The following is a 26,152-nucleotide window of genomic DNA, read 5'->3' as shown; positions in this document are numbered from 1 at the left end:
CAGAGACTCAGTAGGACAATGTAAAGTGTCTCATTAATCAAATATCAACTGCATGTTGATACGATGGCATTTTAGGTATGCTGAGTTAAAAATGCATTTTCAATTAATCCTTACAGTTTAAGTTGAGACAACGTGGCGACTTAAAACTTGAAATTACATATGGGGTTGGTATTTGTGGCTCAGTTATGCCTGATGAGAAGAGGACAGGCCACGATTGAGCCCTAGAAAAAGAGTGTAGTGGGCACCGAGGTTTAGCTAGTATATTAATTCCTAATTATTTATTTATTTGCAAGGGAGAGAGTTTGAATGAGAACGGGTGCCCCAAGGACTCTTGCCATTGCAAATGAACTCCAGATGCATGCACCACTTTGTGCATACAGCTCTACGTGGGTGCTGGGCAGCATGCCCTACAAGCAAACACTTTTAACCACTAAGCCACGTCCCCAGCTCTGGCACCTTAATTCTTGGCATCATAGTGGAGAGGACTGTAGGGAGAATGGGGACGCCGGGGAAGGGATGTTCCACGACGTGGAGATCCCAGAGGGAGGAAATGGTTAAGAGGTACCAAAGGTGAGGTTCTTCTCTCCCCGAGTTTGTCCAGTATGAGGGACAGCCTCGAGCTCTGAGGCCACCCCTCCCGGTGTACCGACTGCTCCTCCCCTGGCCCTCAGCTTGGGCCACCTTTAACGTTTACACCAAGCTCTCCTTCGGGGGGTGGTGTGGGAGGAAACAGCTTATTTCACAATAAGTTCTCCAAGTCTCACATGTCTTTTCCTACAGCTCCTTTCTTAGCACTATGCGAAAGAAGAGATGCGCTGCACGGGATGGGGAGGAAGGAGGTTGGGAGCTTCAGCGTTCCCAGGTTGGGGCCTCAGTTTCCCCACTGGACACGTGGCGGGGCGGTGAGGTCATCTTAAGCTACTCCCTTCAGTTGGTGGCTGCGGGACCCCACCTGCCAGATACAGCTCTGTACAACAGAGTGGGGGGTCTCTGAGGCGGCTAGGGCGGTTGGGATGCTGGTCATGCGGGGTGGGCGGGCCCTGCTGCGGAGACCCAGTCCCACCCCTTCCCCCCGTTCGAAAGACACCGCAAAGGAAAAAGGCTCACTGGATGCTAGACACGTTTTTCTCCCCGTAATTGGTAAATATGCAAATGAAAGGCCCCGCAGGGCTTGTGGGGCAAAACAAGTTCCTGGGGCGAACGTCAGGGGAAGGCAGTCTTGGGTAACGGCGCGCCCCCTCCGAGGGACTGCAGTCCGGAGAGCCGGGGGCTCCGAGCTGGCGTGTCGCGGTTCCGCCGCGCGGCCGGGCCTGTGTCTCTGCGATGTGGGCTTGGCGGGGAGGGGGGGGGGCTCCCGCGGCCGCCGTCAGGTGCCTGGGCGCGCGGGGTCGCGGGGCCGGTGCGCGCCGCGGCCTCCCCTCCCCTCCCTTCCCCCGGCGCGGCGATGCGGGGCGCAGCGGGCCGGGGGTGTGGTGGTGGTGGTCGGGGGGGGGGGGCCGAGAGGCGGCGGGCTTTGTTCCCGCGACCCCGACGGACGGCGGGGCCGCCGGCGCTGGCGCGGTGGGGGAAGCCCCCCGGCGGGCCCGCGAGCTAGCTCGCTCGCGGCCGGGGAGGCTCGCAGGGCGCCAGCGCGCGCACCGAGTGCTCGGGAGCTCGCGGGGGCCGCCTGGGCCCGGGCCGCACGCGGCCTCCCCTCCTCCTCCTTCCCTGCCCCGGCCACCGCCGCCGGAGTCCGCCCTCCGCGGCCCGCGCGCCGCGCCGCTCCCTCGCCGCAGTCCCGGCCGCTCCCCGCCCCCGCCCCCCGCGCCGCCGCAGGAGAGAGGGAAGGGGGGGGGACACCCGGCGAGGGGAGGGCAGGAGCGGCGGAGCCCGAGCCGAGCGGAGCGGAGCGGCGGGCTGGACCCCGAAGCCTGTCCTGGGCGCGGGCGAGCGAGCTCCGGGCGCGGCGGAGGCGCCATCCCGGGGTCTGCGGGAAGCCGCGGCGCGCCAGCCTGCCCTCGCTCGCCCGCCCTCCGCGCGCGCCCCCTCGCCTTCCCGCCGACCCTGCCGCATCCTTCCCGCCGCGGAGACCGAAGTCGCCCTCTGCGGAGGAGCCCGGGGACTCCGGTTCTCCCCTCCTCCCGGGAGGGCGCCGGCGCGTCCCGGATCGCAGAGTGTGAGGAGGGTCCGGGAGGCGGGGACCGGAGCGCGGTGACCTGTCATGGCTCAGGCGGCCAAACAGCTGAAGAAAATCAAAGACATCGAGGCGCAGGCCCTCCAGGAGCAGAAGGAGAAGGAGGAATCCAACAGGAAGCGGCGGAACCGCTCCCGGGACCGAAAGAAGAAGGTAAGCGCGCGGCCGCCCCGGAGGGGCCGCTGGGAAGGGGCCCGGGACCGGCCGAGGGGTCGCCCGGAGCGCGGCGGGCTCGGCGGGGACGGCACCGCGCGCCACCGCGCGTCCGGAGAGTCTTCCCAGCACCTTGAACAGAAGCCGGCAGGCCGGCGCCGCCGCGCGGGGAAGAACTTTTGCGGCCTCGGTGGGGCCGGCGCGCGGGTCGTGGGGATGCTGCGTCCCCGCTGCTCCCGCGCCGCCCCTCCGGCGGGTCCGGGTGAAGGCGGAGGACGCTCGGGAGGCAGCTCTTCCCAGCTCCTTCCCCGGTGACCCGCTGTCCAGGGCGGGCGGGCGAGGCCAGAGAGCATCCCTCGCAGGTCTCTCGTGACGGATGGGGCGCCCTTCCTCAGCCTCCCCAGACCCTGTGGGTCCTCAGGTGGACGGGAAAGCATTCTCATCCCTGGACGTTTGGCAGCGTTTTATATTAAGGTCACCTCACAGGAGCCGCTGATGGCAGGAAGGGGGAAATTCCATTGGAAGCCGGGCACCGGAGGGCTGTCCAGCCTGCCCCGAGGCCTGGTCAGAGAAAAGCTCGACCGGGGGGCGCAGAATTGCCAGGGAGGGAAGTGTGATCTAGACCCTGAGAAGCAACTGTTGCTGTTGACCGCCCTTGCTTTTGGAGCAAGGCGTGCTGAAAGCTAGCTTAGACTAGTTTGATTCCAAACACCTGATGACCAGAGACACACTGACCAGTCAGCCGGCTCCACCGCCAACTGGAGCAGCAGAGGTGTACAGGCCAGTAGTGCATGGATGGAATTCTGGGAGTCGGAAGCAGAGCGGGACTTCAGCTGCAGAGAGCCATTTTAACCTGGAGAAGTTGGTGAGGGGCTGCTGGCCAGAGAATGGGGATGCTCCGCGCTCCCGGGGTACTGGCTTTGCTTACAGAGGAACAGGATGCCGTCCCCCCCCCCCCCCTGAAATTTGCAACCTGCAGTTAGCAGCAGAATGTTGGGAACAGGCTGCCGGTCGGTTACAGGTCACTTTGCAGTATGTCATAGGACCAACCTCCGTCGTTTTCCTAGAGAAGACACCCCAGAGACTGACGCGTTCTCGGATTTTAACAAAAGTAACCAACGTGCTAGGTGGTCCTGTGCCCCTCCAAAACATAACTACCTTCCCCCGTTGCCGTGTGTAATTCCACCAGGGCACCGTCTCTTTAGCAAGATTGGAAAAGAGGGTCTTCCCCAAACCAACTATGAATCAAGAGTTTGGGCTAGGGTCTAGGATGCCAGATCCCACCCCGTAGGTAGGTCGGTCTGGCTGTGAGGGTGTGGTGGTGCTCGCCCACTTTCTGGGTAGCAGCCATCAACTTCCCAACGCGAAGAGGCACGCTGCGGTGCCGTCTCTGCTCTTGCCTTTGGAGCAAGAGGATCTTCTCCAAAACTCCCTCCGTGTGTGAATCCCACTTCTTGCTTTTGAGCCTTCTCCTCTGCGCTCCTGGTACCAGCCGTCATTTCTGAGCAGTAATTGCAAAACACTCTCCCTTCTATTTGACTCGTTTTTAGTCCAAAAAAAAAAAAATCCCTTTAAGGTAACTAAATTCTGACTGCATATACGCACATGTGTAAACAGCAATTTCAATATTCTTCACACTTCTTTTGTGCTCTCGATAAACTTTATATCGTTTTGTGTGTGTGTGTGTGTGTGTTAAAAGATGGTAGATTCCCCTTCTAACTAGCTGGTCACAGTGTACTGCGTCAGTAGGTGTTCAAAAAATCTTCTATACAGATTTTCAAGAGCCTATGCAGTACCTCCAGTGCTATGATTGGCACAACAATAAGGATGTCTCCCTCAAGCTGATAGCAATTATGTAAACTCCTAGGATTGGTTCTTTGTAGCTGGAGAATGTGTGTGTGTGTGGGGGGGGGGGAAGGTGAAGGGTTGCTTCATTTATGTTTCGTAATGATGGTGAGTTGTTTAAGCCATTGGAATGGTCTTGACAACCATAAAGATAATAGTTAAAGCTTACAGTGACTAATAAAATTTCAGGAAGGTGGAAAGCCCTAGGGGAAAGGCCAAGGAAGTCAGGCAGTGCAGGAACGAGCATTCCTTTGTACAAATTTAATTTTTGAGGGGTTCTGGGTATTGAACCCAGGTCCTTGCGCATGCTAAGCAAGTGTTCTACCATTGAGCTACAACCTCAATTCCAAAGGACAATAAGAGAAAAGTTGCTTCAGGGATTGGTTAAGCAGAGGGCTGAGCTCTGACCTGAAGGTTCATATAAGGTGAGGTCTCAATCCATTTTTTTTAAAACAGTGAAGTAATTTTTCAAGGCACAGCATATTAAAATCAAGCAGCTGAGGCCTTTATAGTTGATCACACAAACCACAGGGAGGCTGTGGAGCTATCTTCCTCTTTGTTTAATATGAGCACAAAGAAAGAGCTTCCCACATTCAAATGAGCACCTTACTACGGAGACCTGGCAACTCCTTGAATATACAATGGAGCCAAGGGCATTTGATACTTACTAGAAGGAAGGGGGTTCGTTCCACAGGTAACCTGCTTAACCAGGGCTGACTGAGCAGAACCACCCCCCCCATTTGTAGAAATAATCCTGATTATAACTTGAATGCTGGTTACAGTTTTTACAGTTATGATAATGTGTGGGAAGGTGCTTGCTAAGGGGTGCCGTGCATTGTGCGTGGAGGCTGATGTTGTGACTCACTGACTGACACAGATAGGAACCTCCTCGAGACAGGGACGGGATGTGAACTGGAGAGCTCCAAAGGTGCTCAGTCCTGTGGGGCTCCATTCAGCTTGCTGTTTGATGTGAGCCGCATCCTTCCTGGGAGCTTGCTGTTTCTAGCTTCAGCTTGCTTCATTTTTCCTTTCTCTTTAAAAAGTGAAACCTAGCATTTGTGACATTTACTATTAAGTCTCCCCTGCTTCTGATGGTTGTGATGGGAAAGGATAACAGGCATGGCATTAAGCATGGCAGTTTTCTGGGGCTGAAGAAGCTGGAGGCACCAGGACGAGAGTACCTTTTATGTTTACCCAGAGCCTAAGGCTAGCAGATGTGCACAGGGAGGTTGAGAGAAAGTGAAGCCAAGGGTGGAGGAGGGGCAGGATTCAGAATTCAAGGAAGCTGCGAGCAGTCTGGCCCAGGAGACAGGTCAGGACAGAGAGGGGCTGGCACCCCAGCTCAGGGGAGCATCAAACCTGCTGCTCAGTACCCAAGAGTACCCTAGGCCCTCCTCTGTCCACAAACTTCATCCTCAGACGTTGATGTGGGGAAAGGTCACATGATGGTCTGCGTTCCCACCACCTAGCTCAGCGTTTTGACAAGAGGGGCCAACAACTGATACTTGTGGAAAATGAGTGGTTGGATGAGTGAACTAACATTTGTCTCTGTTTGCCTAGAAATAGTCTTGGCTGCGGGCATGTATGTGTTCAGGTGAAAAATAGGCTCTCTTGGCCGGGCGTGGTGGCGCACGCCTTTAATCCCAGCACTGGGAGGCAGAGGTAGGAGGATCACACTGTGAGTTCAAGGCCACCCTGAGACTACATAGTTAATTCCAGGTCAGCCTGGACCAGAGTGAGATGCTACCTTGAAAAACAAAACAAAACAAAAACAACAACAACAACAAAAAGGCTCTCTTGGCTATCTTTTGGAGACTTCTGAAGGGAACCTGATGTGTCTTTTTTTTTTTTTTTTAATGATTTGCAAAACAACAGGACGTTGCAGGCAGGCAGTGGGACTACTTGATCTTTAGGTATAGTGAGTGCACAGTTATTAGTTTTTTGTTTTGTTTTTTTTCAGGATGTCCGCCATACTACATGACAGGTTGTTTAGAATAATCTCTACTCAGGACCCCAAGGAGCCCTGGGTAATAGGATGACAGGGGAAAGACAAAGGCAACAGGAAAAGCAAACATAGGCCTAGGAGTGGAAAGGGGCTGCCACTGCTCAGCTATGCAGACAATTCGGATGGCCCTTCCAGGCTCTGCAGTGGGTACCCAGGAGCCCTCAGCCTTCCTCCTTGTTTAGCTGCAGGAGGCACTGCTTCTGGAGGGTGGGATGAACGGAGGATTGGGCAGGGTGGTTGTAACTGGGGCTTAGCACAGAGTGGTTGGGTAGTGAACAAATGGTAGGAAAGGGTGGCACAGAATTGGAGGGTGGGAAATTCAACAAGAATCACACTGGTCCATAACTCCAGCTTCTGCTGTCTCCAAATGGGTGTATGAGCTCAACTCACAAATTAAGTTGTCAAATTGAGAGATAGATGATTTTCACATCTTCACATCTGGGTCCTGTTGCTAAGTCAGTTCACTAGAACATGTTGCAGTCTAAATTGACATTTTTTCTTTGGAGGTAGGGTCCCTCTGTAGCGCAGGCTGGCCTCAAACTCACAGTGATTCTCATGCCCCTGCCTCCTGAAGGCTAGGATTAAAGGTGCACTCCACCATGCCTGGCTTAAATTGATATTTCTAAATAAGGTCTTTATTTGGCTTTCAAATTACATAATTATTTTGCACTGTGTGTAAATTATTATAGCATGCATTTATTATGTGCAAGACTTTACAATATAACATGGCTTTGGTTACACTACTTTGACATTTCTACGAGTTGTACTGTATGTAAAAGAACAGATGTGGTCCTATCTCTCTAGCTCTGGGAGGGGCTGGTAGTGGCTGAAGTTGTGGGGATATACCAGCCTGCCTCATGCCCATTTGCCAACCCAATTCCCTCCTCCTTGCTGCTTGGGGTGAGAGAGAGTATTTTTTGGAAGCTCCTGATACTTCCTCAAAACAAGCTAGACTGGTCTGGAAGACAGAGGTGCTATGTCCTCATACTCAGTACTCTATGCACTGGTCTGGAAGACGGAGATGCCATGTCCTCATACTCAGTACTCTATGCTCTGGTCAGGAAGACGGAGATGCCATGTCCTCATACTCAGTACTCTATGCACTGGTCTGGAAGATGGAAATGCCATGTTCTCATGCTCAGCACTCTATGCCCTGGTCTGGAAGATGGAGATGCCATGTTCTCATACTCAGTACTCTATGCACTGGTCAGGAAGACGGAGATGCCATGACCTCATACTCAGTACTCTATGCCCTGGTCTGGAAGACGGAGATGCCATGACCTCATACTCAGTACTCTATGCACTGGTCAGGAAGATAGAGATGCCATGACCTCATACTCAGTACTCTATGCACTGGTCTGGAAGATGGAGATGCCATGACCTCATACTCAGTACTCTATGCACTGGTCAGGAAGATAGAGATGCCATGACCTCATACTCAGTACTCTATGCACTGGTCTGGAAGATGGAGATGCCATGTCCTCATACTCAGTACTCTATGCACTGGTCTGGAAGATGGAGATGCCATGTCCTCATACTCAGTACTCTATGCACTGGTCTGGAAGACGGAGATGCCATGACCTCATACTCAGTACTCTATGCACTGGTCTGGAAGATGGAGATGCCATGACCTCATACTCAGTACTCTATGCACTGGTCAGGAAGACGGAGATGCCATGACCTCATACTCAGTACTCTATGCACTGGTCTGGAAGATGGAGATGCCATGACCTCATACTCAGTACTCTATGCACTGGTCAGGAAGATGGAGATGCCTTGTCGTCATACTCAGTACTCTATGCACTGGTCTGGGAGATGGAGATGCCATGTCCTCATACTCAGTACTCTATGCACTGGTCTGGAAGATGGAGATGCCATGTCCTCATACTCAGTACTCTATGCAGTGGTAAGAAGATGGAGATGCCTTGTCGTCATACTCAGTACTCTGTGCACTGGTCTGGGAGATGGAGATGCTATGCCTTTGTACTCAGCACTCCATGGTTTCATTTGCTCCTCATGGGTGCTCCTCAAGGCAGGTGAAGCAGTAGCCGAAATTTGGAGGCTGAACGTATGGTCTTCCTGGGAAGGGGGCAGGAGCCAGCACCAAGTCCTTCCTGCAAGGCTACTTCTTTTCCTGTTTTCTTTTGGTTCTCTCAGTATGACAAACCTACATTTTTGCATCTGGCTTTATATGGGTGGTGGGAACAAGTGCCTTTACCACTGAGCAATCCTTCTATCCCCAAGATTTTACATTTTCACTAAAACTTTTATTTTAATTTAACATGTAATAATTGCACATATTAGAGTTATAATTAATAGCATCATTGTTGCTATAGTTTGGATCTGAAATGTCCCCTAGGGTGCTATGTTTTGTAGGTATGGTACTAAGTCCAGGGGCTTTGCTTAGGTGGTATGACCTTTTTTTTTTTTGTGACAGAGAGAAAGAGGGAGAGGGGAAGGGGAGAGAGAGAGTGAATGGGCGCACCAGGGTGTCCAGCCCTTGCAAACGAACTCCAGACACGTGCGCCCCCTTGTGCATCTGGCTAACATGGGCCCTGGGGAACTGAGCTTCGAACCGGGGTTCTTAGTGTTCACAGGCAAGTGCTTAACCGCTAAGCCATCTCTCCAGCCCCGGTGGGACTATTTTAGAGTAGGATCCTCAGGAGGGACTATAAGAATGTGGGTCTTTCCTCTTCCTCCCTTGTGCCTTAGCAGTGAAGTGAGTGCTTTGCTCTGCCGTACTATTCCGACTCGATGTGTTGACCTCATTGTAGGCCCAAATGCCACAGGACCAAGCACATGAACTCAAACCACCAAACTGTGAGCTGAAACAGGCCTTTCTTCCTTGTATGCTGTGTTTTTTCAAGAAAGTTTCTTTTTATTTTTTTATTTGCAAGCAGAGAGACAGATGGAGAGACACAGAGAAAGAGAGAGAATAGGCTCACAAGGGCCTCTAGCCACTTCAAATGAACTCTAGACACATGCACCACTTTGTGCATCTGGCTTTACATAGGCACTGGGGATTCAAACCTGGGTCCTTAGGCTTTACAGGCAAGCACCTTAACCACTAAGCCATCTCTCCAGCCCCATAAGCTGCTTTTTGCTATACCAATAGGAATCTGACTGGAACAATTCTTGTTAATTAAATTATTCTTTTTGATAAACCTTATGGTCAAGCCATGGTGTAAAAGGCTGATGTCCATCCAGAAAGACCAGCACATTATTATTTCAGTGCTGGTAAATGAGAAAGACGCTTTAAATCATATCTTCATTTCATTTTCAGGAAAGAAATGAAGTTCCTATTTGGAAAAGATTTATGACTACATGCCCACTCAATCATGTGTGCAGGTCCCGTCTGTGACTCTGAGGGGAGGTTCGTTCCAGCTCTTATTAAAGCACAGCACGGCTGCGAGGCTGCATGGCAGAAAGGCAACATAAAGGTGATTCCTGATTTTTCTAAGAAAACTGTCAGTGTCACGGTCATAGCCAAGAGCCATGGGGTGTGGGACATCACAGAGGATGGCACATACAGGGTCTTGGGTCCGCCAGACTTTCTGAGAAAGAGTCTAGATTTAAAAGCACGAAGCAGAGTACATTCTCCAAGAAAGGAAGTCTACTTTATGAACCTTCGCAGCTAAAAGCCAGCCCAGCATTTGGACCTCTTTCCTCATTTGCTTCTATGGCACTGGGCGCTCTCCTCAAGGAGACAGCACATTTACAGCTGCTTGCTCTGTGGAGCGCCCTCCGCAGACTCGCCTCTTACCCTCCACGGAGCTGTCCTGTCTCACGCCTGCCTCCAATTGTTGGATAATCTTAGTGTTGGGGCCCAACCCGACATTCACCTGACTCCAGAACTGATGCACAGAGGTGACATGTGGCTGACTTCCCAGCTGTGACTTGTACTTCTAGGGTGTTCAGAGATATCTATGCTAGAGTAAGACCCCACCTCGAAAAAAAAAAGTTACATTTGGGTAGTAGAAAGTTGCCTGTATGAGTAAGAGTTGGGGGCATGGGAGTGGTCCAGGATGGCATGAGTTTCCACTGACATATGTTAACATATTTGCGCATGTATTGCCGTGTGGAAGTAGATGGTATAGATGTGTGTGTATGTGGGAATAGGTATGAATAAGGCCTCACTTCTGATTTGGTATTTGGGTAGGTGGTTGGTGGCACCTTTCACTGGATTAGGAAAGTGGAGAGGAAACAGGTTTGGAGGAAAATGATTGGTGCTCTCTTGGAGTTTACCCTTATGAGACTTCCTGGCTTTCAGTTGACAGAAGGGAGAGAGCTGATGGGAAGCATTCTTCAGAAGGGGTGGGATCCTGGAAGACCTGACATGGGTAGGAAGAGGCTGTCCATCTCATTCTATGCTCTCTAGCAAGGTCTGGCATATAGACATCCTGGGCATGTGCTCTAAGTGTGGGGCATGTGCATGGCAAGATGATAGGTGCACAAGAACTAAGGAATCTGAATGGAAGGCATCCCCACCTGGAGGGGAGCAAGCCCACCTGTCCTGAGGTGGGCTGGAGGGGCGGGGACGAATTCGTGTGCAGGGACTGGCTTTGGGCATGCTACAGGAGCTTTCTACCACTGAGCTACATGTCCAGTCCTTTTAACATTTTTTATTTTTATTCTGAGGTAAGGTCTTGCTCTGTTGCCCAGGCTGACATAAAATTTATGATCCTCCTGCCTCTATCTATCCAGTATTGTACACATGTACCACCACACTCTGCCCCAATTTACTTTTAAAGAAGGGACTTTGATACCATCACCCATTTGGTGGAATGCTATGCATTCTAAAAACAGTGCTCCCTGGGCTGGAGAGATGGCTCAGCAGTTAAGGCACTTGCCTGCAAAACCTAAGGACCTGGGTTTGATTCCTCAGTACCCACATAAAGCCTGATGCACAAGGTGGCACATGCATCTGCATGCACTTGCAGTGGCTAGAGGCCTTTGTGTGCTCTTGTAGTAGTAGCAAGAGGCCCTGGTATGCCCATTTTTCTCTTTCCTTGCAAATAAATAATGTGTGTGTGTATTTCAAGATAAGGTCTCACTCTACTCCAGGCTGACCTGGAATTCACTATGTAGTCTCAGTCTCACAGTGATCCTCCTACCTCTGCCTCCTGAGTGCTGGGATTAAAGGCATGCGCCACCATGCCAGGCTATTTTAAGAAAGAAAGCAAGACAGACAGACAGACAGACAGAAAGAAAGAAAGAAAATTGATACCTAGTAAAGAAGATAAAGCATGTCCTGATTATTAGAGAGGGCAACAGGCCTTCTGGAGAGAGAGCTGGAATTGACAGACGACATCATCTCCAGTGAGGAATCCCAAGGTGATGTGACTAGATCCAAGTAGGGGACAGTGTCCTGGCTCAAAGAGGGGCTGGACCATGGTCACCAAGAGCCTTGGACATGTAAAGCAGCCATTGTAAACCAACTTGGAAATGGGTTTTGGGCCTCATACCTCATTCTCCAGCCAAGGTGATCTTCCAAAAATGTAAATTTGATAATCCCTTCCCAAAACCTTATGTGGCTTCTTCGTTGTCCTAAAAAGGTGACCCAATGTCATTAGCTTCCTTCCTGGGCCTCCCAGTTGCCACAGACCTTTCCCTTTCTATGACTTCTGTTCCCAACATGGACTGGACTGGTCTCAGTGCAATCTTTAGGACATGAGGATGGAAGCATTTGATTAACCTTAGATCTTCCTGTATCTGAATCTTGCTAACTCCTTTATCAGAGCTCAATTTCAACATTTTCCTAGATGTCAAGAAATGCTACCTTGCTTGTACAATTCTTGGATGCTTATGGGCAATGTCACCAGGACTGCAAAAGGACTTTAGAGTGTGTCAGGAGGTCACCTCTGATAGTAATGAAGTAGTGAAGAAAAGATGGGAGAGTGAGAGGAGTAGTGACAAAAAGATGTGGGAGTGAAATGACTATTGATGAAGAGATGGGGGAGTGAGATGAGTATTGATGAGGAGATGGGGAGTGAGATGAGTATTGATGAGGAGATGGGGAGTGAGGTGAGTATTGATGAAGAGATGGGGGAATGAGATGAATATTGATGAAGAGATGGGGGAATGAGATGAGTCTTGATGAAGAGATGGGGGAGTGAGACGAGAATTGATGAAAAGATGGGGAGTAAGACGAGTATTGATGAAGAGATGGGGAGTGAGACAAGTATTGATGAAGAGATGGGGAGTGAGGTGAGTATTGATGAAGAGATGGGGTGAGATGAGGATTGATGAAGAGATGGGGAGTGAGGTGAGTATTGATGAAGAGATGGGGAGTGAGACGAGCATTGATGAAGAGATGGGGGAGTGAGACGAGCATTGATGAAGAGATGGGGAGTGAGATGAGTATTGATGAATAGATGTGGGAGTGAGACGAGCATTGATGAAGAGATGGGGAGTGAGATGAGTATTGATGAAGAGATGGGGAGTGAGATGAGTATTGATGAATAGATGTGGGAGTGAGATGAGTATTGATGAAGAGATGGGGAGTGAGACGAGCATTGATGAAGAGATGGGGAGTGAGTCGAGTATTGATGAAGAGATGGAGGTGAGATGAGTATTGATGAATAGATGTGGGAGTGAGATGAGTATTGATGAAGAGATGGGGAGTGAGTCAAGTATTGATGAAGAGATGGGGGTGAGATGAGTATTGATGAAGAGATGGGGAGTGAGTCAAGTATTGATGAAGAGATGGGAGTGAGATGAGTATTGATGAAGAGCTGGGGAGTGAGATGAGTATTGATGAAGAGCTGGGGAGTGTGTCAAGTATTGATGAAGAGATGGGAGTGAGATGAGTATTGATGAGGAGATGGGGAGTGAGACGAATATTGATGAAGAGATGGGGAATGAGACAAGTATTGATGAAGAGATGGGGGAGTGAGATGAGTATTGATGAAGAGATGGGGGAGTGAGATGAGTATTGATGAAGAGATGGGGAGTGAGGTGAGTATTGATGAAGAGATGGGGAGTGAGGTGAGTATTGATGAAGAGATGGGGAGTGAGGTGAGTATTGATGAAGAGATGGGGAGTGAGGTGAGTATTGATGAAGAGATGGGGGTGAGATGAGTATTGATGAAGAGATGGGGGAGTGAGGTGAGTATTGATGAAGAGATAGGGGAGTGAGATGAGTATTGATGAAGAGATGGGGGAGTGAGATGAGTATTGATGAAGAGATGGGGGAGTGAGATGAGTATTGATGAAGAGCTGGGGAGTGAGATGAGTATTGATGAAGAGCTGGGGAGTGTGTCAAGTATTGAAGAGATGGGGAGTGAGATGAGTATTGATGAAGAGATGGGGAGTGAGTCGAGTATTGATGAATAGATGTGGGAGTGAGACGAGTATTGATGAAGAGATGGGGGAGTGAGACGAGCATTGATGAATAGATGTGGGAGTGAGATGAGTATTGATGAAGAGCTGGGGAGTGAGTCGAGTATTGATGAAGAGATGGGGGTGAGATGAGTATTGATGAAGCGATGGGGAGTGAGACGAGCATTGATGAATAGATGTGGGAGTGAGACGAGCATTGATGAATAGATGTGGGAGTGAGATGAGTATTGATGAAGAGATGGGGAGTGAGATGAGTATTGATGAAGAGATGGGGGAGTGAGATGAGTATTGATGAAGAGATGGGGAGTGAGATGAGTATTGATGAAGAGATGGGGAGTGAGTCGAGTATTGATGAATAGATGGGGAGTGAGGTGAGTATTGATGAAGAGATGGGGGTGAGATGAGTATTGATGAAGAGATGGGGAGTGAGTCGAGTATTGATGAAGAGATGCGGAATGAGACAAGTATTGATGAAGAGATGGGGGAGTGAGATGAGTATTGATGAAGAGATGGGGGAGTGAGACGAGTATTGATGAAGAGATGGCAAGTGAGATGAGTATTGATGAAGAGATGGGGGTGAGATGAGTATTGATGAAGAGATGGGGGTGAGATGAGTATTGATGAAGAGATGGGGGAGTGAGGTGAGTATTGATGAAGAGATGGGGGAGTGAGGTGAGTATTGATGAAGAGATGGGGGAGTGAGATGAGTAGTGATGAAGAGATTGGGAGTGAGATGAGGATTGGTGAAGGGATTGGCAGTGAGATGAGGATTGATGAAGAGCTGTGAGAAAGAGATGGAACTGTTGGTTATGAGCTGTGTGACTTGTGTGAGATGCTTTGTTATATTTTCTGAGTCTGAATGCTGGCATGTGTAAGGAGGAAATCATTGCAGTCACCTCACCACCTTGCAGGGGACACTGGGAGGAGCCAGTGACTGACTTACTATGTCTATAGTCCTTAGTAAGTTCTTAGTGAGGACCAGGTCCAATGCTTTGGTTCCCACTCATAGCCACCTCCTAATCCATGCAACCAATAACTCCCAACCCAAGCCAGGCATGGTGGCGCACGCCTTTAATCCCAGCACTCGGGAGGCAGAGGTAGGAGAATAGCTATGAGTTAGGCAAGCCTGAGACTACAGAGTGAATTGCAGGGCAGCCTGGGCTAGAGTGAGACCCTACCTTGAAAAGAAAGAAAGGAAAAAAACAAAAAAAAACGACCCAAGCATGAACAGGCTGTGGGCATGTGGGGTGGGGTGGCAAAGAGAATTCCATGTCTGTAATAGAAATAAAATTTTACAAAATGTAACCACTGGAGTTCTCCTCTCAATCCTTAAATAAGAATGAAAAGATGAGGGCTGGAGGGATGGCTTAGCGGTTAAGACATTTGCCTGCAAAGCCAAAGGACCTAGGTTTGATCCCCCAAGACCCACATTAGGCAGATATACAAGGGGGCACACGCGTCTGGAGTTCGTTTGCAGTGGCTGGAGGCCCTGGCGCGCCCATTCTCTCTCTTTCTCTCTCTCTGTCTCTTCCTCCTTCCCTCCCTCCCTCTTTTTCTGTCAAATACATAAATAAAAATAAAATAGTTTTTAAAAAAAGAATGAAAAGAGCAAAGACTAGTCCCGCTTGGCTAACTTCTCACCTTGTATATAAGTCACATATAATGTGATCCTTTCCAGAGATGGCTGTGAGGGTCAAGAACAAGGTTGGAAGTACTTGCTTTGTATTGCTTCTGGTTTCTTACATGAATTAGGAAAGAGTTCGGAAAAATGTGAACCTGACTTACAACTGCAATTGCAGCGAAGAATCAGAAACACATCGAGTCAGAAAAGCTTCCAGATCTGAATTGGTTGTAAAGGTGGCATTGCACTGCCAGATGTTGGTCTCTCCCTCCATGTTGGTGTGGCAATTTGGCAGTGCCCATTTGAGGGAGCTGACAATACCCTGGAGATGAGAGCTTCTGTTGCTTGGAGGTCAAGAAGGCCCCGTCTTGTGACTGGAGCACACGGTAGATGAACTCAGTGCCTACTGTTGACCTGAGCAGCATTTTGGGAACCGTGGTGGGGTGCCTGTGTGTGTGTAGGCCACAGGACAACTTTGGGTTGGCACTGTCGTTTTCTCTGTATGCTTGAGGCTAACCACACTGTCTTGCCCAGCACCTCACATGACCCTCTCTCCCTCTGCAGCCAGCCTCATTTTCACCGACCTGTGAGGGCCAGTGTTACTTCCTCCCAGAGGCTTTTTTCAGATGGCTGTGGTCCTGTCCCTTTCTGCTGCTGATTGGCCTGTTAAACAGGAATTGCACCCGTGACAATTTTCTGGAACAACTTAGATATGAACTAAGTCTGCATGGCCTGCAGATGTGTGAGTCAGTGACATACTTTTGTGGATGGCAGGGACTGGGCGTGGAGACAAGAGAACTGGGGACTCTCTTCTGTAGCTTGGACTCTTCAGTTTCTCTGTGTCTGAAATGAGGGATTGGCTCAGAGGGTTTTAGACTCCTTTGATGTGACCCACTCTTCAGAAGTCTGTGGATTGGCAAGGTCATGGAGCAAAGTGGTTCGTAAATGTCGTCCAGTTACCTTGGCCTGAGGTGTGCTTTATGGGAATCCGGAAGGCCCCAAGGCTGTCCTGTGTCCCAGTCCAGCTGTAGAAGTTTCCAGACAATAAGACAGATGGATATTAACAAATGTGTAAAAGATCCAATCTCATAGGGTGCTGGTTCCATACATTTGAGCTCTAATTCCCACTGTGTCTTGTTCCCCAGTACTGGTGGGCCGGTAGGAGGGGAGAGCTGTGTTCTGGGTTGCGGAGCAAGTCCTTTGGATGCGTGTCTTTGAAGACTCCGCCTGCCACAGGGCCTGTGCAGTCAGCCTCCCTGGGACTGCGCACGTCTTGCCTATAGGCAGGAAGGTGTTTATATTGAGTAGAGTAACCTCTGAGAGGGCTAGATCACCAGTGCGTGCCCAGGGAGGGGTGAGGAAGGCTGGCAGCCTGATGTTTGCAGTGCAGGCTGACTGAGTCTGTCCCATGCTAGCTGTCTCTGGGTTGCTTTCAAGGTCATGTGCAGAGGCAGCCTCCTCCTGTGTGCTTAGTGGGGTGCAGGAGGTTCTGCTCCTCAGGGTAGGGGCTCAGCAGCCTTGACTCCCACTTTTCCTAGAAAGAAGTCTTGGCTATTCCGTCGGGTATGTGCTTCCATTTGCCAGACAAGCTTGGCTGCTTAGCTTGACTTTCAGAGTTTGAAGTATGTTTGTGTTGCTGCAATAAAATACCTGAGATAATTAACTTATAAAGGGACAAAGTTCATTTTTGACTCCCAGTTTTGCCGGTTCCAGTCCATTATCAGACAGGCATAAGGCGTTTAGGCCCTGATCTGTTTGCCAGATAGCCATGAGGGAGAGCAAATGGAGTGAACTGCTCACTTCGTAAGCCAGGAGGCAGAGGAGACCAACTAGGTGAGCTGGCACCCCTAAGACCTGAGGACCTCCCTCTGGGCCCCGCCCCCTCTCATTACTGTCACCCCAGGGACCAAGCCTTTATCACATGAGCCTTTGGGAGACATTCAACATTCAAATCATATCAGAGGTGATTTTGTTTTTGTTTTATTTTGATAATCCCAACTTTTTTATTTACTGAGTTCCCAAGGAGTTGAAGTGTGTGTGTGTGTGTGTGTATGTATGTATGTATGTATGTATGTATGTATTTTGGGGGGGGTGATGTTGGGGATGGAACCCAGGGCCTTGTGCATCTTGTATATGCTAGGCAAGCACTCTATCATTGGACTATGTTCCCAACTCTTGGATGTTTGAGACAAGGTCTTGCTATGTCACCCATGCTGGTCTTTAACTCAACCCTCTCAGCCACCCGAGGCCTGGGATTACAGTTGTGTATCGCCACGCCTGGCCCTAACGTTCTTTTTGTGTCTGCCTCAGCCCCAGCTCCCGTCTCCATCCCCCTGAAGTTCAGGGCTCCCCAGTTTCCATGCAAGCCCAGGTGCTGAAAACCCTTTTCTCTAGCAGCTGCTCAGCAGAGGTAGCGAGAGAATACTCCAGGAAAGTTTTGTTTGAGCGGGGGCTATTGATCTAGAACCTTCTGTGGCTACATCTCTGAAAGATGAGCCCCTGGATGTTCAGGAGCCCCAGAGCAGCAGTTTGCACCACAGGCAGGAACCCAGTCCTCAGTGGTCCCCAGGTGCTGTCTAGGGCATCATGCCATCTGTCATTCCAGCAGCCCTGTGGGCAGGGAGGGTATGTTTCTATTCCATGGGGAGAAGACTGAGGCTCCGGAAAATGATGTGCATTTCACACCAGCAGTAAGTGGCATAGCTAGCTGGGGGTGAAACTTCGGCCCATCTTTCTCCTACCTCCTGGTTTATAACAAGTAGGCTGTGGCATACGTAGGACGTGTGGATTGGAGTTCCTGTCATTTTATGTTTTCCCAGTCTATCAACTGCCTACCCCGCTTTGCACAGGAAAACAGCCAGGCCCAACCAGCTGGGTCTTTCTTCTTCACATAAGGAAGGGGACTGGCAGGGAACACGGGGGATAAGCTCACCGCCCCTCAAGCCCATTTGGCCCTCCCAGACCCCCCAGGTGCATGGGGACCTCTGGAGGTTCAGGAAGGTCAAATAAGAGCTATGAGAGCCAGAGCTGGGGTTCATCCTGCTGCCTGGCTGTGCAGTCTGTGCTTTTCTGCTTCTAGAGCTATTACAAGGATTTGAAAAAATGAAGTTAGGTCACGTGCCCAAGAGGGGAAGGATGAGGCACAGGATAGCACCTAGAGCTGTGTGTCGGCCTCCTTGGCCAGTAGAGAGATAAAATACCATCCTGTTGTAGTCATCTTCCAAATCATTCAGAGAGCGTATCCCCTTAAGAATACCGACATTAGAACCAAGTGCAGAGATAGGCAGACAGGGACATAGATGTGAATGTGTGTGAGTGAGTGTGTTTGTGAGTGTGTGTGTGTGTGTGTGTGTGTAGAGTGAGAGAGAGAGAGAGAATGAGAAAAGGGAGAGAGAGAAACAGAGTTGCACATACACATTATACATACCACACACACATAGGGGCCACATGGACAGTGGCTTAGAATGGGAATATTAGGAAGTAAAGATCCTGGTCCTGACTCTTCCTATTGGACCATGGGTGGATGACCTTGGGAAAATTCTTTCATTTCTTTTGGCCTCTTTTTTTTTTTTTTTTTTTTTTTTAATGAGAGAGAGAGAGAGAGAGAGAGAGAGAGAGAGAGAGAGAGAGAGAGGGGTGGGGGAGGGGGAAAATTGGTGTGCTAGGGCCTCCAGCCACTGTAATGAAACTCCAGATGCATGCACCACCTTGTACACATGTGTGTTGCACACCTGTGTCACCTTGCACATCTGGCTTATGTGGCACCTGGAGAGTCAACCATGGATCCTCAGGCTTTGCAGGCAAGTCCCTTAACCACTAAGCAATCTCTCCAGCCCTCTTTTGGCCTCTTTTTTTTTTTTTTTATCCCCCTCATAGCTTGTCCAGGTCACATAGTTATTTTTCATGGCCAAGCAAGCTCTAGAATAGGTCTCCAGGACAACCTCTTCTGCACTCTTGTGAGAAATGCCAGGTCTCAGAAGCAGAGTCTTTGAGCCCAACCCACACACAGGGAGTGAGTGTCTCCGTGGGGAGAGGGGCTTCGCTCTACGGTCCAGTATGGGAAGAGGCCCAGGGGGAGAGGCGGCAGGTACAACACCTGCAACAAGACGTGCAGCAGTGCAGCGGATTAAGGACGTGCCAGTGCTGAGCAAGGGGAGGAGCTTGGGTTTGGTGTAGCAGCTTGAGCCCAGTCCGGGGCCTGGTTGGAGGAGGCATGCATTAGAGTTTTCTGGAGGAACAGAACTGATAGAATGAGTATGTATTATAAAGATGACTTACTGGATTAGCTTACAGGATACCAAATAGCTGTCTGCGTGCTGGAGAGTCTGAGAGCCTGGTGGCTGCTCAGACCATGAGGCTGGATGCCTCAACCGTCCCAATATGACACAGAGCCTGGAGGATTCCTGGGGAGCCACTGGCCCTCAGTCCACACTGGAAGGTTGAGTAAGCTGGGTTCCAGTGTCCACAAAGGATAGCTGGCCCTGGGTGGATGCACACACCAGCAAGCAGCAAAGGCAGGCAGGCAGAAGGCCCTGCTTCTCTGGGAGCTTCCTTATACCTTGCCCACCACGGAGGGGCAGCTTACTCTGGAGGAAGGATTTCCTTCCTCAGTTAATCCTTCCTGGAAACTCCTTCACAGACCTGCCCAAGAGGCATGTCTCATACTTGATTCCTGATATGATCAAGTTTACAACAGAACCTAACCATCACAAGGTATGACCTTGGTATAGGCTCACAAATTGGTCCCCATCCCAGTGCCCTAATTAGTCTCTGGGTTCTGCACACAGCTCAAGCATGTTGGGGGTGCTGGAAGCTGTGACCCAGTGCAGGCACGTGGGTTGTTCTCTGCGCTTGCTCTCAGGGTGTGTGCAGTATCAAAGGACAGCACAAGTCATACCCTGTCAGTGAGGAGATGGTCTTGGGTGACTTCCCCAAGGCTCAGAGTTGAGCATCAGTATAGAGAATAATGGTGCTCCTTTAGGAAGCCTTGTCTGACTGTACCAAGCAGGAGAGGTGGTTTCACCTCCATCTTAGCCCAAGAGATGGCTCCACCCTCAATCTTAGCCACAAGCCTAAGAAGCGGTGGAAGAGATTACTCTTTCTTTCTTCTTCCATGAACACTGCTAGTCTGTCCATCACAGTCCTCATTGCTTTGTTTGCTTAAATCAGAGGTTAACAAAATTTTGCTCTAAGGTCCCAGATAGTGAATGTTTTCGCCTCTGTTGAAAGAGCTCCATTGAACTCCCAGAAAGAGACCAGGGAGTACTCCAGTAAAACTTTATTAATTAATGCTGTGGTTTAGATGTCATAGTTTACAAATGACAAAAGGTTGCTGTTTTCTCCCCAGCTGTGTAAAAATAAAAAGATTATTCTTAGTTCCGTGGCTGCATAAAAACTGGTAACAGCTGGGTGTGGTGGCTCATGCCTTTAATCCCAGCACTCCTGAGGCTAAGAAAGGAGGATCCACTTGAGTTCAAGGCCAGCCAAAGATACAGGGCTACAGGAAGACCCTGCATCAAAGAAAGCGCGCGCGCACACACACACACCCTCCAAAAACAAAAGCCTTGGAAGTACAAGGTTCTCGTAAGCTTCCCTCATCTTTGCTCAGCTGGGCCGAGACTAGGGAAGTCCCCCATCCTTATTCCCATATGGGCTCCCGGCCCCTCTGCCCTCTACATGGCAAGAGCTCTCTGTACTTTCTTTTCTTCCCTTCCCTTAATCTAACAAAGTGTCTCTAAACCTTACCTCTGGGCCATGAATTTTAATTCTTTAAATCACAAGACAAGAATCTGGGGTATTGGGCTGGAGAGATGGCTTAGTAGTTAAGTGCTTGCCTATGAAGCCTAAGGATCCTGGTTCAATGCTCGCTTCCCCAGGACCCACGTTAGCCAGATGCACAAGGGGGGCACACACATCTGGAGTTCATTTGCAGTGGTTGGAGGCCCTGGCGCACCCATCTCTATCTCTCTCTCTCTCTGCCTCTTTCTCTGTCTCTCTCAAATAAATAAATAAAAATAAATGAAGAATCTGGGGTACTCTAAATTTATTGGTGTATTGGCAAGGAACTCCAAAATTCCCATTTCATTGCCTTTTAGAGAGAGAGAGTGTGTGTATGCACGCACATGCAGGTGTGTGCATGTGGTGTGTGCACACTGGGGACAGAACCCAGAGCCTTTGTGTATGTGAGGCAAGCACTGTACCACGGAGCTACATTCTTAGCTGTTGGTGTTTCTGAGGCAATGTCTTGCTATGTAGCTCAAACTAACCCCAAGCATGTGATCCTCCTGTTTCCGCCTCCCTAGTACTGGGATTACAGGCATATGCTGCCCACCTGGCCGGAAACAGGCGTGATCTCTCCTAACTTGCAGAGAAAAACCAAGGCCGTGGACAGGCCCGCAGGAAGAGCCTCAGAGCCTCAGCCCTGCACAGCAGCAGGGAATCAGCGCCTCTCGGGCGAGTGGCTCTGCTTTCTGCGCTCTCCAGTCAGAGGGGAGGTGTGAGGCACCGGGCCAGCAGCCTCAGCTGCTAGTGATTAGAAGCCGTCCAAGGAGCTTGGCTTTTGGGGGGAAATAGAAGCAATCTGGTAACTGCCTGGGTGGAAGGCCTGTGTCAGAATGGTTTGATTTCCTGCCTGCATCTCCTTGGCATGGCACTCCTGGAATGAGGCAGGAGTGTCTGTTCTGTTGAGGGGGAATTGTTACACATAGCTAAAATTAGCTGTTTTGTTTGAATTATGTTAATTTGACTTAATTGCTGGGGGATGTCAATGCTCTTCAGAAATCCAAGTCTGCCAGTCTTGGTGAATAACAGTAATCCCTTCTGCTGTGTGGTGCCCCTCATGCCTGGTACTTCTGCCTCTCACAGCTGACTCAGAAGGCCCGAAGCCCAGGGCGGGACGTGGCACCCGACAAGCTGAGAGCCGTCGTGATGAGCTGAGGTTTCTCAAGCCCAGCTTTTGTGTGCTTCCTCTGTGGCTCCCGTTCAGCTGGTGATGTATTGAAAAGACTCAATACCCTTTAAACTTATTTTTAAAATTTTTTGAACTGTAGGTAAGGCTGTCTTCATGGATGGGAGCCCCATGCAACTGCTGCATATTCGGTCTTCCCACTGTCCCAAAGGTCCCCACTTGCTTTCGGGGCTTCCTGTCACTGCTTTGGGCTTCCTCCTCGTTGTTTTTGACAAAAGGCCCGGCCCTTTTCATTTTCCACTGGGCCATGTTGACTGCCCAAACAGTCCTAGCTGTACAATCGTCTTCACAGGCCAATATGTCCTTGTCCTTTCCTGCCCCGTTGACCTTGAATGTGACTTGCTCTTGGTCATGACAGCTAGAATGTCCAGGGAAGATTTTTTTTTTTTTAATAAGTCACTCTCCCTGACCCTGTCTAAGATGAGTTCCTGGGCTCCGGTGAGAAGGCCTATACCCACTTCTATTGCATCTCCTTCCACCTTGGCCTGTGGACTTTGCCTCCTGCACAAGCAGGCAACGACAGTCACATCAGAGGTGAGGTTGAAGGTGCAGGGAAGACCTTGGATTCCGCCTTGCTAGCAGGGGACTGGTTAGAGCCGCACCATCTCCTAAGTCCCTGAACACCCAGTTCTCTAGTAGGTTCTGCCATTGTTATCATGGGCTTTGCCTGGCAAGCCTTACAATGGGTTTGTGAGGAGATGGGAGTCTCATAGTGCTGTTGGGTTCTGCTCTCTTCCAGAATGTTCATGGGTGCACTTTGACTTGGCTGCTGTGCCAGGAATAATGACAGCCAGTCAGTGACCATCTGCTGGGGGCTAGGCCGGGAACTAGTTTCATTCTTGCTAAAGCCCCCAGCTTCCCTTCACACCGCCTCAGCTCTGTGGCCTGTGTTCTGGCCTCACATACACACCTGCCTTGTTGCCCCCATTCAAGGTCTTTCTGCTTAAAAGTTTTCTTTATCTCCCTAGCTTGCTCCCTTTCGTCTCACTTAAATGTTGTCTCCCCAGAACCACCATCTCAGAGCACTTGCTTTAAAGCAGCCCCTTATCCTGTGACCTCCCCTGCTAAGCCCATGACCGACCCACTCAGTCACATCACTTGATTCTGTTAATTTACCCTGGTTTGTCACCTGCCCCCTTCCATCACCATTCTACTCCCAGAGTCTAGAAGAGTCTGTGGCACAATCTAGATGCTGAATGACTGTGTGGAAGAAGATGATGAATTCCCAATATCGTTCTACAAAGCAGGCACCATCAGCCAGAGCTGTAGACAGGAGATGGAGGCCAAGACCTGAGGATGGCTGGCCTGTCCTCTCACTGAAGGAGAGATGGGAGGCTGTGCCCCACGGGTCTGTGCCTGGACTTAGCTGTTTGCCTCCACACAGAAGTTTGAGGCAGGTGTAGGGAGGTCGCAGGACAGATGTGCTTAGGGAAGATTACAGAAGTAGCAGGCTCCGCCTTTATTACTTGCCTCAAAGCATGCTAACTTTTTCCGTGTACCTGCTGATGACAGTGCGTTCCATTGTTCCTTAGTTTTTCTAAAACTGGACAGAGAAATTAGTGGTTTGCAAGTTTTTAAGTTATGAGTCTTTCCATTCAACCATATTTAGTTTCATATTGATGAAATGTCCTTTATGGGACCTGTCTAATCCTCTTGGCTGGTTCTGGCAATGAGATGACTATGCTTGGAAAGTTCACAATGGCCCAGAGAGGTGAAGTGCCACCAATTACATCTGGCTTTCTTAAGCTTTCTTAACCAACTTGACACACCCACTGAAGACCAGAAAGTGGGGTCTGAAGGCTTACTTTTTAAAAATTTTAAACCTCTGTGTTCAAGTCAGAGCCAACCTCTTGGTGCCCATGTTTTCGCTAAGCCATCTCTCTAGCCTGTAAAATTAAGCCTGGGCTGAGATTGGGCTGTGCATCCCATGCTGACAGGGCCAGCTTTGAACTCTGGTCCCCTGGGCTGGGCCTCAATTTTCTTTTCTTCCTTTCTATTTTTGTTTTCAAGGTAGGGTTTTACTCTAGCTTAGGCGACCTGGAATTCACTATGGAGTCTCAGGGTGGCCTCGAACTCATGGCGATCCTTCTACCTCTGCCTTCTAAGTGCTGGGACTAATGGCATGTGCCACCAGACCTGGTTCAATTTTCTTTTCTTTTGACACTTTTATACGTGTACATGATATGTTTTGATCTTATTCTCTTCCCCCAGTTACCCTCTTCTTCCCACCTTTCCTTGCCATTAAAATCTTTCTTCTCCCCAATTAATCTCCATGCTACTTCTGTGCCTTTTTTCTTTTTTTTTTTTTGAGGCAGGGTCTCACTCTAGCCCAGGCTGACCTGGAATTCACTCTGTATTCTTTGTGTGGCCTTGAACTCATGGCGATCCTCCTAATTCTGCTGTCCAAGGGCTGGGATTAAAGGTGTGTGCCACCACCACACGCGGCTCAGCGCCTTGTTTTGATATGACCTGCTAAGTTCAGTTAGGGTGCTTACCTGGTCATGGGTGGACATTTCTTACTAGAGCACGGACCACTTAGCACTGACTACACCACTGAAGAACGTGGCTCTACTCGTCCAGCAGCTGTTAGCTGCCGCTAGCTCCTGCAGGAGGTGTGGGGTGTTACGAACCTTTCCCTGATCCACAGTGAAATATTGACAGGCTGGCTGTTGTCCCAGGAACCACAGCTGCTGTGAGTTCATGAGTGTAATGACCATGTTGCATCCAGAAGACAGCATCCTGCGCCCTCCTCCCCATCATCCTGCTTTTACATTCTTTCCACTCTCTTTTATAGTCTTTATTTTTTTCCCACCCCAACTTCTCTTTTTTTTGTTTTGTTTTGTTTTTCGAGGTAGGGTCTCACTCTAGTCCAGGCTGACCTGGAACTCACTATGGAGTCTCAGAGTGGCCTTGAACTCATGGCAATCCTCCTACCTCTGCCTCCCGAATGCTGGGATTAAAGGCATGCACCAACACACCCAACTTCGACCTCCCCTTTTGCAGAAAAGCTTAATCTGTGGGAACAGGCATCAAGATTTAGAAGACAGTTTGACATGTCCAGTGTAACTACAGTAGTATGTTCCCACCTAGGGCTCATTTCCTCAGCCATAGGCTTTTGGCCGGGTTTACAGTATGCTTCCCGTGAAATGGGTCTTGACACCTAATCAGAGAGTGGCTGGTTGCTCCCGTGACATTTATGTCTCTGTTGCACCAGTGGGCACATCTTTCCTGGCAAGTTGGTTGTATAGTACCCAGGGTCTAAAACTGGGGGTGGGGGAGCAGTTCTTGTTTTGTTCTTTTTTTTTTTTTTTTTTTCATCTGTAAAGCAGGCAGTGAACCCTTGCTCACCTCGCAGTATGGCTGGAAAGTTTAAGCAGTGTATTATATGCCTCTTCCTCCCTGAGGCCATGGTCAATGTCACCTTTGTGTGGTGTCCTTTCCCAGGTAGGGTCTGGGTCAGGGGTGAGGCACATGGGGCTCAGGGGCTGGGTACAATGGGTGTGAGAACAAGGCCAGCCATCCAGCGGTGTCCGTGGAGGGCAGCAAGTCCCCCTGTGGCCAGGTGGTCAGCGCCATGCTGGACCCACCTCCTACCTGCCCTCCAAAACACGGACCCAGAAGCAAGATGGAGGAAGAGTGGCCACTCTGAGCTCTGGGGAAAGAAGTTGGGCGGGAGACATGTGGTAAAGGGGTTGTCTCACCAACCAGGCCACCAACATGTCAGACCAGGGTACAACCACGAGTGAGAGCGAGTGTTCTTGGGGAAGGGGGGAACCCTAAGAAATGACTGCCAAGTGGGGGTCCTGAGCCTCTCTGCTCCTACCCTGTGCCACACAGCACAAGATAAAAGTGGAAGATGTTGCTGTCTGACCATGGTGAAGTGGGAGTCAAGGGAACAGAGGCAAAGGAAGGGGATTCTTTGAGTCACAGGAGGCTTCCCGCTGCCTGCTCAGGAAGGTGGTCCTTCCTCAGAGCTTGAGAAGAGAGGCTGGGTTCCTCGAAGACACTCAGTCAGCAGTCCTCGGGTTCTTGGTGTAACAGGCCTAA

The 26,152-nt window shown here is 50.0% G+C and overlaps 1 protein-coding gene across 10 annotated transcripts in view; it reads left to right on the top strand.

The window, feature by feature from the left end:
• Positions 1–1,072: 1,072 nt before the first annotated feature.
• The window catches only part of Ank1 (ankyrin 1), a 241,506-nt gene continuing 216,426 nt past the window's right edge, over positions 1,073–26,152 (top strand). For 9 of the 10 annotated variants that reach the window (XM_045131509.1, XM_045131511.1, XM_045131506.1 and 6 more), the window contains exon 1: positions 2,149–2,326. In XM_045131509.1, coding sequence (XP_044987444.1) covers positions 2,201–2,326 — 126 coding nt within the window. In that variant the 5' untranslated portion in view covers positions 2,149–2,200. Of the gene's footprint in view, positions 1,141–2,148; positions 2,327–26,152 lie in introns of those variants that run through there. The other variant, XM_045131512.1, reaches the window with a different exon arrangement.

This window comes from Jaculus jaculus, chromosome 12, assembly GCF_020740685.1.
Source record: "Jaculus jaculus isolate mJacJac1 chromosome 12, mJacJac1.mat.Y.cur, whole genome shotgun sequence".
Classification (NCBI taxonomy): domain Eukaryota; kingdom Metazoa; phylum Chordata; class Mammalia; order Rodentia; family Dipodidae; genus Jaculus; species Jaculus jaculus.
This window is presented reverse-complemented; position numbering and strand designations above follow the sequence as displayed.